Below are 15,337 nucleotides of genomic sequence, written 5' to 3' on the forward strand. Positions count from 1 at the left end.
TTGAATTTTCATAACCCAGTCAAAGGTCCCACATGCTGCAACCTTTTCTCCTCACCAAGCCCTGTTTGGCTGTCTTCCTTGCCCTCATTGCAGTTTTGTCTCCAGGCTTTCCTCTTTTTCCCATCTCTGCCTACTGGCTGCACAATCAGTCTTGAAGCTTCAGTTTGTCCTCTGGGCTTCTTGCCCATACGGCTGTGGCGGAAACCTCAGGGTCCTCATGCCTTCCCACTCTTATTCCAGCTGCTCCTCTTTGGGAGGCAGATGAACACTGTCCTCTGCATCTCATCTGGTTAGAGAGTAGGAGAAGCCTTCAGGGATGGAGCTCTTGCATGCAGGGAAGGACTTCAAGATCTGAGTAGGAGGGACAGCTGAGCATGGAAAGCAGCAGCAGCTAGGAGCAAGGCATGCTGGAGTCAGGTTGCAACAGCCAGTTAAAGAATCACCTGTGATTCTGAACAACCAGTTTGACCAAACCAAACCGAGCTACCCCTAGTGCACTGAAGCTCTAAAATTGATCCTACTGAACCTCTTTAGTGAGGGCCTTGGGTGTATAGACCTGCCACATAATGATCATAATCAACATAATAATTAAATATTTGCATTTATCCTCCCTTCCCTCCTGACTGCTTTATCTGTTCACCTTTCAGAGTGGGATGACCTTTGATCGCAGATCTATAATTTGCTTAGCCGAGTTGACTACTGCTATTATTTGTGTATTATATTGTCATTCACAGGTGCAAATAAGCAAACCAGTGATCTCGCCAACGCTATGGCAACTGCAATGTATAATGCCAGGAGTGCTATTCTTATCCAATACATGAGTTCAGTGGAAAGATGAAAGGAATAAGCACCCACAAGCAAACAGGACTATTATTTTAACAGCATTATGGCTTATGCTAGCTTAAACTTACTATGGAGCTACAGCTTGTTTTCCTCACCCAGCTTTGCTCAGCACACCAACAAACAAGGGAGCCACGGATTTACACAAGCACAGAGAACTTGAAATGCACGTGGTGTTTTAAAGAAATAGGTGGAGAAATATTCAAAGACAGTATATGTTAACATGCAATAAGAACACTGATACAAAACTGCAGTCCACTGGGGATATTTTCTTCTGAAGAAACAGCATGCAAAGCTTTTGAGAGAAAAACATTTCCCCCATATTGTTTCCTAATCATTTGTTTATCTTCATCCTCTCCTGTTCTTCTTGCTTGACATACCACTTGTCACGAGAATCTAAACAGGCTTCAAGAGACGCCAAATTACAGAGACCTCAGGTTTTTCACAGTTTGTTGTTCTTTTCACTGTTGGATTCTTCTAAAGCAAATGAGATTGAATTAATATGTTTTTACTGTATCTGTTCCTCTACTCTACTGTTTCCCATGGCCTAACAGAGGAAGTCTGACTGCCAAGTGTTTTCTCATTTTGTTTAATCTGATACAAAAGGTCACCTCAAGTATTCTTTTGGTATTTGCTCTAGTGCTGTGCATAATAGGTGGCAGCCCCAAGAAGAATGCATATTGCTAAACTTCAGAAATGTTTGTGTTTTTAGATACAAACAGATGTTTCCTTTTGGTAGCTTCATTTTCCATGTGATATTCCAAGAAGTATAGTGGGCGTAGCTGAATCACAGATGAACATTTTCCAGAAGCTAATTAGTTTCACACACTGGGTCACAAATAATGAGAGTATAACCTCTCTGTCACATGAAAGAAATCAATAATTGATTTGTTTAATCAGACTGCTGTTTAAATAGACTACCACTTCCTCTCAATATGCAGAATTAATTCTGCAGTGGAAGCGGGGAAATCGAAAGTCCGGGTCACATTCAGGTTTGATATAAATCCACTGAAATTAACAAAAATGGATTGGCTTGGGATGCATTGTGCTATTCCAATTTGGCATTATGCATTTACACTGATTAACTAAATTATTCTAGCAGTAACAATTTAATTTGGAGAATTAGTAACCAATTGTGGTTTTATGTATGCTGTAATCCTGTAGTCTACATTTTTTAGTAATATGTAGTAAACATACTCCAACCTACACCACAGCTGTTCTCCAAAACATTCCCTTTTGCAAAGTAATATTTAAGTGTAAATAATTTTAAATGGATGGTTAATAAACTCTTCCTGGAGCAATTGAGAGGGTTTCTCTCCCCTCAGGAAAATACGTGCTATTTCAACCTTTTCAGATGCAAAGTATTTCCTCTTTGGAAGTTTTTATTTATGGGTCAGACATAAAGGCTTCTATGGAAAAGATGACTGAGCCCTACTCAGAAAAACTACACAAAGTTTTCTAAAAGAGTAAATTGAGAATTTCAGGACCCCAAAAGAGCAGAGGAATTATTAAAGTTTATTTTAAACATTTCAGCGTTCCAGTTAAGCAGATAAGCATCAATTTTAACCACTGACTTCAAAACACATAAAGGACATCAGTTTCTAAGGTTCTCCTGTAATGGTCTGGTTGCAGTAATTCTGAAGTTTAAAAACTTAATATGGCAAAGAAGGAGGAGACATGGATGGGACCTATTATTACACAGCAGGAAACAAACAAAAAGAAGCAAAAAAGAAGAGTTCTGAAAAAATGCAGGCAAATCCCAGCAGCGCACTGAGGGGAGGCATGTTTCAAGGGAGAAACTAAGTGCTGYGAAAGGCAGACAGTACTTCCCTTGGGGACTAGAAAGAGAAGGCGGTGTAAAATGAGATTAGTGTCTTTGAGAAGAAGTATGCTGGATTTGGAATTCCTCTCTGCAATGTATGAATTGCTGTTGGTTTGATAATTGAGATTCTTGAATAAAAATTCTGTTTCCAACTGTTTCTATCTGATTCTGACCATTTTAGGTCAAAAGGGCACTGTCTGAAAAACAGGAAGCTACACAATCTCTTTGATGTGAGGATGTATACAGGTGATAAAAGCTCCAACACTGTCCCTTATGTCAGAGTTTTACCTCCTTCTGTAAAGAAGCTTAAGAAACTAGTTCCATTCAAAACAGAAAGATCACAAATGCAGAACAGGAGAACTCGACAGCTATTCCTCTCTCAATGCAGAGGCAGCAGTCTTTCAGAAGAATTAGATAAGATTACAAATCCCTAGGGTTGTCTGCCTAGATTATTGTCAGGTGAATGGTAAAGCTTTAGGAAAGAGCCATAATTTTCTAAATTCATTAATCCTTTTTCTCTTGTACTTTGTTCATACTACATACAAACAGTATGCAGTGTGTTTACTGGCCACATGCTCTGGACAGAAATGAAATCTGAGTGGCTACAATAGCCAGTACCGGGTCCAAATGCAACAGAAGAGGTACAAAGCTTGAAACATCATTACAGAACCCAAAGGGAATCAAAATACAGCTACTCCAGTAACCAGAATAAGGAGATAAACAGGGATGATAAGCACATACGAATTTGGATAGGTATCCACCTAACGGCCAAAACATTGGAACTTGAGTGCCTCCACAAATTTATTCTTGCGTATTTTCTAAGGCCTCATATTTTCTAAGCACCTGCAACTTCTCAGACATAGTGGATGCTCAGCATTCTTAAACATATATTTCAGTCACTGTCGCTGCATTAATCCAAACACCTGTAGCCAGACAAAGATAATAAAACAAGGGAGAAGACAAAGAACACCTTGAAAAGAAGCACAGTAAAAATAACTTGCAAGTCCTACTGTTACAAAATCACTGCTGGTGATGTTTTATCGGTTCCCAAATTTTGTGGAGTTCCCAACCTGAGCAGCCAAATGATTCCTCCAGTACATACACGTGGCCGGGAGCTGCTGCTCCTGTTGCTACTGGTAGCATATAACTTATGTAGCTGTAGTATATTTGCAAAACTCTAGTCCAGCAGTTATATACCACAGCAAAAAATCACAGTTTTGGTTGTTACAGTTTGGCTCTGTTTGGGAGGCTGGGTAAACTGTCAGCTCTCTTGTTTCATAAGCAATTGCTTATCACAAAGTCTAGGAGCTCGTAGATTAAGATGATTTTCTATCATTGCACAAGTGAAAAAGCTAAGATTGAAAAGCTGTAAACGAGAATGTCAGCAATATTCCAGGCACAGTGGTGCTAATGGGAATGGTAGGCAATTTTAACAGGTTGTGTAAAGACATATGATCAGACTGAAATTCAAGAAAGCCTCAGGTGCACTCGCAAGTACAAATTTAAACAACAAATGCACCCAGAATCTAAGTAGGTCAGTATCATTAAAAGCTAACAGTTTGTAATTTATTAATATTTTCAGCCAGGGACATATTCTAAATACCTCTAAATAAAACATATGAGAAACTAATTTAACTGAGTAAAGTGTACCCAGTTGCATATTACAGACACCTCAAAGACCTATTAACACCTTCAGCAAACTGCCAGTTACTTCAGTCTGTGCTGACTTCATTTTTACAGAGGAAAGTTAAGGGTTTTTTGTCTTCAAAAATGACAGTTTTTTGATGCTGCCTTTAGTGTAAAACTCTCTATTTTTAACTCAAAAGTTCTAAAATATGCTTAGGTCAATAAATCTAGTGTTATAGGATAAATAAAATTCTTAGCCATTCCAGTGAAAAAGATGCTGACTCTGAATCTCTTTTCCATTTGAGCCACAGAAATGGAAGGAAGGCAAGTCTTTGGTTCCCACTGGACCTCTGCAGTCTCAGGTTCTTAGGGATACATCCTGCTAGGAAAACCTGAAGCCACTATACTTTTTTTTGTGCCAACAGAACAGTATCAGTAAGATTACAGCAAATCATTCCAATTGCAAATTGTTCAGGAATAAAATAACTTCTGTTTAAACAAGATTTATTTAAAATTCATTTATTCCATCCTTTTCTTTCTAAAAGAAGTACAGACTCTATTTTAAACAGCAATTATCTCTCTTTAAAATCAGATAAAACAAACAAAAATGTTTCTAACTTTATCTCTCTCTGTCCCATTCCACATGCTGCAAAGCTCCCCCCGTCAGAATTTCTGATAGAATTATGTTCATTAACCAGGAAAAAAAAAAAAACACAAAACAACCAAAACCAAAACTTTCATTACGCAAAATAAAAATACAGAAATAAGAAAATCCAAATAAATGAATGGATACCAGGATGAACAGAATATCCCTAATCTGTTCTATTGAAGAAGGAAACCCTGTGAAAACTGGTAAAGCCTTAGAAGCAGTTAGTGCTGCAGCAGTGGCAGCAGTCAGGTGTAAGGCACAAGCGTACTGCAGACTGTACAATCAGGATCCCTGAATCTGCCACAGGTTTATAGATACTACTGACAACTTCCAGATATGTTGATACATTTACTACATTATTCATCTTCATACTGAATTCAGTGAGTCCAGTCATCTCTGAGTTTTTCGTGTCCCTCTGGCATTATAAAGTTACCACAGGTTGCAGATTTTTATATTGTCAAAATCTAATGCATCACAGCTGCTGTGAGAGAGAAAATTTGAAGGTTTTGACAAATATTTAAACAGTAAGTAGTTTTTTTTAGGCAACAGGAGGAAGTAGAGAAGTTTGGTTTGGGGGAAAATAAGTTAATTGGATGTTTATGACAGTGTCATTAGCAATGAAACAGCTGATGTCTGGTTTGGCATCTTTAGGTTTCAGAGTCAACAACTCACTACAACGAACATGAAGGATTCTGGCTCTTAGGTAATTATCAGCTGAGAAGGACATCTTTATACCAGTTAACAACCAGATTCATCACTCCAAGCTGATCAGACTTGAGAGCTGAAAATATTTTTCTTTTTTAAGATGAACACTAGATTTTAAAGCACAATTCTGCAATACAGTCAAGTCTATTGCCACAGACCTGTTGGTCGGTACCTGCATTAAGAGTCTTAAACTCATTTCACTCTCACTGAGTAAAAGCAGAAGCAGGATCAAGCTGTTTCTGCCAAAAATGGCATACTAAAACATCTGCTATATGTCCTGAGCGACACTCCAAATTGTCTCATAAGTCTAACATATGAGTCTTGTCTTGTAGTATATGCATTAGAGACTGAGATCATGATACAGCAATGGCAAATACCCCATGTCATCTCTCAGTTATAAAGAAAACAAATATTTTTTTTCTGAAAGCATGCTTTTCTTGAGTATATTCCTCTAAAGTAAAATTAATTATTTCTGATCTCTGATATGATAGGCATCACCACTGAGTATCTTCCCTTATTTCAAAATATTTTATAGTAGTCAGATAAGGACTGCTACTATGCTAAGTAACTACAGAAGTGTGACAGTGTATCTTTTATCTTAAGAGTGATAGCAGTATAATCATTTCACTGAACTCTTCTGGATCCAAACAGGATGCACACATACCCTCATGTAATATAATTTGTTAATAGAATGCCARTGTTTTCTCTTACTTCCATGGGATTAAAAAAGATTCATATAATTATTTACAACCTTTCTATCTTCTTCATGTTCTAATGAAAAAGAATACCATTCTTGACTTAAAATATGCATTCAGGTTTATTTTAAAGACAACAACATCCCTGAAATATTGTCCCATAGGAGACAAATTTGTCTCTCAGAGAGAAAATGCGTCCCATTATCTTTCTGTATATAATTTTTATCTATTACATGTATCCAGACTTTCATTTAAATATTCAAATGATTTCTAAACATTTGCTAGAACTAAACAAACATATACTAAACTATTGACAAAGAAATGAACTGCATACTTGATGAGTTAATTAAATAAATCAGAAAAAATTTTGCCAATGGGATTTTTGCCAGGTACTTCACAAAAAAGCTTATCCACTGTATTTACTTAATACATAATTCAAATCTAATAATCAAGTCTCTAATGACAAAATAACATGAACTGTACTAGACTAGACTGATGTACAAGGAGCTATACTAGAGTAATACATCTGACATAGCTAGAAGGCACAGCTATGGCCCTATGTGCATGTTTTGCTGGTCATTAATTCTTCTAAGGTTATAAAAAATAAAAACCTCTCTTCACAACCTGTAAACACTTGCAACATTACAAGGTGGTATACATATACGGACCGACAGATTACTCTAATGTTCGTTYGGATTCTATCTTGGTATAAGATCCACATGGATGGATCTCCAAAGAGCAGTGAAGGTGAAAAAATATTAACATCATTTGAGAACATGTCTGTCTGAAGACTAAAAAAAGGTAACTTAAGGATTGCACCTATTTATCTGAAGCCAAGGGATACCATTTATTGTATTAGCTAAAGGACTACTGTGCCTGGCAGCAACTTCAAAAGAGCTTTGCAATGAAAAAATGGACAATATATTAGTAAGTATTAGTGCTTTTAACAGTACCCAGATTTCTTTGTAATACTCAATGAGTTTAAAATGTATCTGCTTGGGGACCTCCCCAACTCTGGACTAATAGCTTATTTCTGTGATATAAAATTATTACACATAGATTATCAAATTACAGATAAATTCACCTTAAAATCACAGAATCACAGAATCACAGAATCACTGAGGTTGGAAGGGACCTCTGGAGATCATCTAGTCCAACCCCCCTGCTCAAGCAGGGTCACCTAGAGCACCTTGCACAGGATTGCATCCAGGCGCGTTTTGAATATCTCCAGAGAAGGAGACTCCACCACCTCTCTGGGCAACCTGGTCCAGTGCTCTGTCACCCTCACAGTGAAAAAGTTTTTCCTCATGTTCAGATGGAAGTGTCTGTGTTTCAGTTTGTGCCCGTTGCCTCGCGTCCTGTCGCTCGGCACCACTGAAAAGAGTCTGGTCCCATCCTCTCGACACCCTCCCTTCAGATACTTGTACACGTATACCCAACAACAAATGAGATACACATCATACTATAAATGATCACAAATTCTCTTTAAAGTGTCAGATTCTCCTTTGATAATGAATATCTCAGTCACATATTTAGGCAGTTTTCTTCAAGCTATTTATTCATACTGTATTACTCATTTTAATTTTTACGGCCTTGTTTATAAAAACAAATGAGATAGATATAGATTTATTTTAATAAAACATATCATGGAGCATTTATATAAATAAATTCATGTAGAATGATATTAAGATAAATATTTGTGTTCAAATACAATTGACTGTTTTTCTATGGGAATTTATTTTCTATGGGAATTAAAGCATGCTCTTGAGAAAAGTCAACTTTTTATGAAGAAAAACACAACAGCAATATTTGGACAAACTGCCAAAACTATGCTATATTTAGAAGAGAACAAAAAGAACAAAACCAGCACCCAACAAACACATAGTTTCCTTACATTTATTTCCCATTTCTACTTAACAGACATCAGACTGTAGATCAACATTTATATAGCAACTCCTATCAAAAGAGTTGTCCAGGTGAAAAATCATGTATATCAGTGTATATATATAATTTTGTTCTATTGATTTGAAAAACCATTTTTTAAGCAAAGCTTGATTTGTGGACCTCACGCAATATATGTATGTCCTCGGTGGCCATCTGAATCWGTGTACGCAGACAGATTTTTGGAAATGAAGTACTGTTTCTCTTGTTCACTGCAGGAGTTTACTGCAAATACACATACTACCATGAATACAAATGATTTTTTGTGAACTCATACACTGCAATCTAAATGTATGTTTACTAATTAAATCAATATACTGATGAAACTGCAGTGGATTTCTTTTTATCTCCCAAATCCTCATTTTCCAATTCTCACCCAGGAAAGAACAAGAAGAAACATAAAGCACAAGAGATGTATATAGCATTTATGAGATCCTTGTCGTAAAACCATGGTTTAAATGATGGCAATACCTTAAAATGTGGCATTTGCAGCACATTGTGAAAGTGAAGACGGTATTGCATAAAGAAATTCGTATTTGTACAAATCCAGCTCTGTTAACACAGACTCTGATAGTCAAGAAGAGTTCTTTTCAATAACAAGGGCTCTTCATGCACATGTAGTCCTTCACTGACACCATTATAACCCTGTTCTCTTCAGATTATTCCTCTCTAGCCATGTGTTTTAACTTCAGTGGCTGTTTTCAGGATCTCGTAGAGGAGTTTTAAGCATTTTCTGTTTCCCGCTGGTTAACAATTCCCACCCATTTGGTGTCAAGACTGCTCAAGACTGTTTAAGCAGCTTCCCATCTTTGGCCACTCTTTCCTGCTGCTCTTTGACAGCTCTGCATTGCACCCCTGCATTTTGCCACTACCAATACTTGTGCAAGTTGAACAGGATCAAAGAAAGTCAGTTGGCTGAAAAAATAAGGAAGAGGGAAGGTACTAGAAAAAGTTATTTTCCAGCAGGACCAATTTCCCAGTTCACCTTACAGCTTCACAAACAACTGTGCCAGGGGACTGCAGAGGATGGTCAGGGATTGTGGGTGGGAGAAGGAGGTGTGCAGAGGCTGCTGAAGCAAGCAGTGCTGCCAAAAACCCCACCGCCCTTACCTTCTGCAGACCGCCCAGCAGCAGTTCAATATACCTGACAGAACTATACGTAGGTGATTTTCAATCTTTGAGCTAAATAACATGCCTAGTAATTAATTACCAGCACTCAGTACACTTTTCCCCAAACTGCATGGATTCCAGGAGGAGATAGGGCAGTAAAATTCTATTTCTGCCAGAAAAAGAAATATTCTGATTACAAATTGATGACAGATTCATTCAATTAGAAAGGGCTGGTTTTTTGGTCATTCTTTTGAAAGGGCCTTCATTTAAAAAGAAGAAAAAATACATAAATGCTTTACTACTGGTAAAACTAGAACCATGTAATATTTACATCATTCAGTCACTGAATATCACTGACATTTCTCTTTCCTCATTCACTTGCTAGTGCAGGTCCCCCAAACAAAAAAAGCTGTAAAATCATCAGTACACAAAGCCTAAGCATTCCTGTAGTACATATGACCACATGACTTTCAAGAAGTCACCAACTTCATTGTGTTAACCATCTTTTTTTGTTATGTAGATCTGCATATTTACTTCTCCTAAGTTGGAACAAAGAGTCATTTCATTCTTATCTCTAGCAATTCTTGAGAGGTTTGTATAAACTCAAAAAGCAGCAGTGAACTGTTAATTAGAAAAACATGTATATGTCCAATATGACAACACGTTTTTATCATTAGCCTGATAATATGGAAAAACCCTCAGAACTGTAACTTCCTATTAGTATAAAAGGTTGATATTATCCCAAACAATTCATCATTTATTATTTTGCTTAGAAAGGATCGTTAGTTCAAGGATCTAACAGCACTTTATTAGTCTGTCTTGGGCCAATGCTATTCCTGTCTCAGCATTTCTGACCATTTTAATTATTTTAAAAATTATTTAAAATTATTTTATTTAGTTTGCATTATTGGTATATTGAAAGGTTCTCTTTGTCTGCATAAAGTACCCAAACTATCTTGCATTAGCCCAACATAATACAACCAAAAGAGAAAACATAATATATAGGAAAAACACACTGAAAAGACAAGACAGAATGAACTAAGAGGAACTCTGAAGCAGTCCTAAGAAACTGCACTCTAGTAATATCAAAAAGTTACAGCTGGTCTATTTATGTCATATTGTATCACTCTTAAATCAATGTTAGAACACCAACTTTTTTCAGCAAATGGATTTATTGACATATTTGATTATAACCATGTACAGCATCTATGCATCTCCCATTGGAAGAATATCCAGTGATAGAGCTAACGTTAGTGTGATACACAGCTTTACTCTGTAATCCCCATTACATTTCTAATGATAAACAGTGGTGTATTCCATAGATAGTCATAAACAGCCAAAAGCACCTAGGTGTCCAAAAAGGAATAGAAATTTAAGACTCGTAAGGATCTGATTCTGGATTCCTTCGGTTAAATTCCATTAAACATTGTATCTATAAATGTTATGGCTCTTAACATATATACTGACAGTTGAGTTTGGCCCCTGATATTCATGAAGACTGCTGCCTATCAAAATGAAATACTGAAGGACTTTTTGCTAATGACTTGAATAGAATCAAGATTTAACTCCCAAATCTTTTCTCCCTCTGAAAGGCAAAGGTTAAGGCAACTATTCCCACACTCTCTCCTCTCCTACTATTTGAATATTAAGATAGAACAAAAATCCCTAAGAACTCAAAGTCTTGTTCTCTCCATTCACTCACTGAACTCCAAATGAAGGTACCAGTTACTATGGTGTCTTTTGCAAACACTTGCTCATTTGAAAAGAAAACCCCCCAGATTGCCTACTTGCAATTATGGCAACAAATAACTTGTAGTCACGAACACTTCGGGTCAGCAATGAACTCGTGATATTGAGATGAATGTCTCCACAGTCCACTAATCACTTCCTCAAGCCACTCAGTTGCACAGGAGTTCATTTGAAGTTGCACATCAAATTCAAAGGAGCCGGCATAGTATCCATGGTCTCAACAAGTTACCAAAAGCCATCTAAAACTTTTGCATTTCAGATGTAACCACAGTTTGGACTTTTTTAATTAGTTCACTTCTAGACCACACAGAGAGAATTATTAATGTAAACTAAACCACCATACTTAATAGTAACAGAACACATTCTGTAAATATTTAGGAAAGCAAAAATCCCAGCAGTAGAGAGCAACTGATCATAAAATGATTAGCATTGCTCAAAAGACAAAAAAAAAAATCAAATTAAAACCCCCTCCTCAGGTATCATATACTACTTTCTAAGGGTTTAACTTTAGCGTTACTCACTCAGCTACACAAAAAACGGAACCTAGGTTAACATACAAAAATGATTTATTTCACAGTGAGGTACATAAAGCTTCTAATTTCAGCAGACTAAGGCTAAGAGAGAATTGCCTCTTAGGGTAAGATTGTTTCACATTTCTGAAATATCCTTACCTACTATTTTTTCTGAAGAAAGGCACTTATATCATTTATCCATCAACAGTTTACCACTGCATCCACTCGTGCAGAAACAAAGATGGATTATTTGAGAGTCAGTGAGCTACTGACCATCATGGACCCAGAGAACTAAAGCACACATTTAGTGTACAAGTACCAAGCAGTATTTATTCAAAAACAATTAAAAAATAGCTCATTTGTAAACATATTACAAAACTCTGTTAGTTTTTCCTAGTGGTGTCAGCAATATTTTCCTGTAAAGCTAACCAGCTGCATTATTGTTTCCCATTTACAAAAAAGTATGAAAACACACTCACGCACATTAAATTGCCTTGCATTCACTTTGAGTTAAAAAGGCACATCATTCAAACTGTCCAGCATAAAATGAGCATTTCCAGCCCTCCAGCTGACTTGCAGGTTGCACAGTTCAAATGTATCAATATTAAAGAAGATCCTTCATCCAAATGTTTGATCAGGAAGGCCTGACRCCTTTTGGAAAAGGTCAATTCAAACCATCCCCGCACGGGGCCAGCCAGCTAATCGTAACTGTTGTTCTCAACCGCAGTCTGAGAAAACATGCTGTAAAATATGATATTAAATTTATGGCTCTGAGGTTAGCACACAGGAGGCACCAGGTGCTGTCTGCAGCAGCTCCCACCGCTTTGCTCTCTCCACGGCGAGAAACTGTTACCTTGAGAGTCAGGGTTTCACCTTGGGTTAGTGATCTTTTTTGAGGAAACGGAGACTTCCGAGCAGAGGTGATGGGCCAAGCCAGTCTCGCAGGCGGCCGCTGCCCCTACCCGCCCGCAGCAAGGGCCCGGCGGCGGCTCAGCGCGGCGCGGCTCCCCCTCATGGAGGCCGCGACACCGCGGGCCGCCCTCAGGCACCAACGATCGCCTCGCCTCAGCTCACCGGAGCCCGCCGCCGCCCCTCGGACTACAGCTCCCGGCAGCCCCCGCCGCACGGCGGCGCTCTGCCACCGCCCGCCTCCCGCGCGCGGCCTGCCGGGAGCTGTAGTCTCGCGCACTTAGTCGGTGAATCGCTGCAGCAGGTGGTCGTCGCCATGCCGGGCGCCGCCGCCGCCGCCGCTGTCCATGAAGCGCTCGCAGGGGAACTCGATGAAGTCGGCCTCGCTGAGGGCGCAGACGGCGCTGCGGGGCGGCCGGTGGGACTGGAAGCCCGAGAAGTCGGCGGAGACGCCGGTGCCCATGGAGCGGAGCGGCCGGCGGGTGGAGTAGAGCTGCCGGACGTGGACGGGAGCTGCTTTCCGCCGCCGCCGCCCCAGCACCTTCTTGCGCACCAGGCGCGAGGCCCAGGCCGCCACGGCCACGAAGAGCAGCAGCGCATTGACCGCCAGCAGCACCAGGGTGAGGAGCTGCTGGTCCGGCCCACGGGGCCCGCCTGCTGCCGCCGCCGCCGTGCCGCCCTCGGGCAGGGTGACCAGCCCCGCGCAGTGGTCCCGCGGTGCCACAGGGCACACGCGGCCGCCGAGGACGCCCTCGACGCACACAAGGTAGGGGGTGTCCGGGCGGAGCTCCCGCAGCGTAGCGGCTGGCTCGCCATGCTCCGGCAGGTAGACGAAGCGCTGGAACTTGAYGGCAGTGCCGAAGCGGTCAAAGAGGAGGCGGAAGCGCGCTGGGCCCAGCAGCCGGGGGCTGCGGTGCGGCCGCACCGCCCAGCGCACCGTCACCGAGCTGGAGCTCACCACCTCCACCGACAGGTTGCACAGGAACAGCTTGTTGAAGTCGCACGGGTCGGACACCAGCGGCGGGCCCCCGGCAGACGGTGGCGAGCGAGCCTTGCCGGCCCGCCGCGGCCACGCTGCGCTGGGCGGTGCTGGCTGGGAGCCCCCCGGGCGAGCGGGCATCAGCAGCGTGGGGCTGGCCCTGGTGGTGCCCCCCACTGGCGGTGCTGCTCCCTTGGGTGCCCCCAGCAAGCGCACCGTGGAGGTGGACAGCGGAGCCCCTGGCGGCCCACGGGGCAGGCCCGGGCCACCACTGCTGTTGCTGCTGAGCCCCTCGGCAGCTGGCAACAGCCAGTGCTGTTCCTCCGCTGGCGGTAGAGGGGATGCAGAGGAAAGAGAGGCGCCATTGTGGCAGGCGGTGCCATCAGGCGGTGGCAGCAGTTGGGTGTCTTGCAGGTAGTCGAGGTACTTGCCAGTCAGAGCGGGCGGCAGGCGGCACTGCACGAAGACGGTGAGCAGGCGGCCCTGGGAGTGCCAGGCCCCCAGCCAGTGCTTGAGGCCACGCAGGCGGCAGTCGCAGCTCCAGGCGTTCCCCTCCAGCTCCAGGCGGTAGAGGGCCGGGCTGGAGGCAAAGAGCTCGCCGGGCAGCGTGGCCAGCGCGTTGTCTCGTAGGCTGAGCTCCCGCAAGCGGGCAAGGTGGCCGAAAGCGGCAGGGTGCAGGGTGGTCAGCACATTGCGGCTCAAATCCAACGCCTCCAGGCTGCTCAGCGGCTCCAGCAGGGCAGCGGGCAGGTGGCTCAGCAGGTTGTCCTCCAGGCGCAGCTCCTTCAGCAAGCCCAGCCCCATGAAGGCATCCGGAGCCAGCTGAGACAGCCGGTTTCCACTGAGTGAGAGCTTTGCTAGGCCAGGCAGGTGCTGGAAGAGCCCTCCCGTCAGCTGCTGCAGGCTGTTGCTGGCCAGCAGCAGGGTGTGGAGGGAGTGTAGTGGCCCAAAGATATCTGGGTGGTGAAGGGAGCTCTGCTGGTTCCCAGAGAGGTTGAGAAAGCGCAGTTTAGCCAGGCCAGTGAAGGCGCCACGGCTCAGCCAGCGGATGCGGTTGGACTCCAGGTGCAGGTAAAGTAAGTTTGGCAGCCCCGAGAAAGTGGAGTCACCCAGTGAGCCCAGCTCATTGCCATCCAGGCGCAGCTTGACCAGGCTGCCAAGGCCGGAGAAGGAGGTGGCGCTGAGGCGTCCGATCTCGTTGGCATTCACGTAGAGGATGCGCAGCTTGGCCAGGGCGCTGAGGGTGCCAGGTGCCAGAGCYGGCAGCAGGTTGTTGCCCAGGTAGAGCTCCTCCAGCCGGCCCAGGCGCTCGAAAGCCTTGGGGTGCAGCGAGCGGATCCGGTTGTACTGCAGGTCCAAGCGCTGGAGCCCAGCCAGGCGGTGGAAGTCGAAGGCGGAGATGTTGGCGATGAAGTTGCCCCCGAGGCTGTAGGTGAGGATATCCTGGGGCTCGGCAGCCTTGGGCACGGAGCGCAGGCCCCGGTTGGTGCAGAGGAGGTGYTGGTGCTGCTGGCAGTCGCATGGCTCGGGGCAGATGGGCTCCGCCGCGGGCAGCAGCAGGAAGAAGAGGGGGATGGAGCAGCAGAGCACCCGCGGCAGCCCCATCAGGCAGAGCCGGCGCGGCGCCCCCATGCCGGGACGAGCCGTGGGCTGCTTCCCCCGCCGGCTTTGTGCCGCTGCTGCATCCCACCGCTGCTCCGCGGCTGCTAGCGGGCCCCTACTGCGCTGCTCCGCGGGACGAGCTCCGCGCCGGGCAGGCGGGAGCCGCGGCGGCCGCCGGTGGCCGTGCGCGACACCATG

The 15,337-nt window shown here is 43.2% G+C and overlaps 1 protein-coding gene across 1 annotated transcript; it reads right to left on the minus strand.

Annotated features, from left to right (window-relative positions):
- Positions 1-12,838: 12,838 nt before the first annotated feature.
- On the minus strand, positions 12,839-15,169 carry TRIL (TLR4 interactor with leucine rich repeats). Its single transcript, XM_026080455.1, has one exon. The coding sequence runs from the start codon at positions 15,167-15,169 to the stop codon at positions 12,839-12,841; it is 2,331 nt and encodes a 776-aa protein (XP_025936240.1).
- Between the last annotated feature and the right edge of the window lie 168 nt (positions 15,170-15,337).

This window comes from Apteryx rowi, unplaced genomic scaffold (assembly GCF_003343035.1).
Source record: "Apteryx rowi isolate R43461 unplaced genomic scaffold, aptRow1 scaffold_520, whole genome shotgun sequence".
In the NCBI taxonomy this organism is placed as follows: Eukaryota; Metazoa; Chordata; class Aves; order Apterygiformes; family Apterygidae; genus Apteryx; species Apteryx rowi.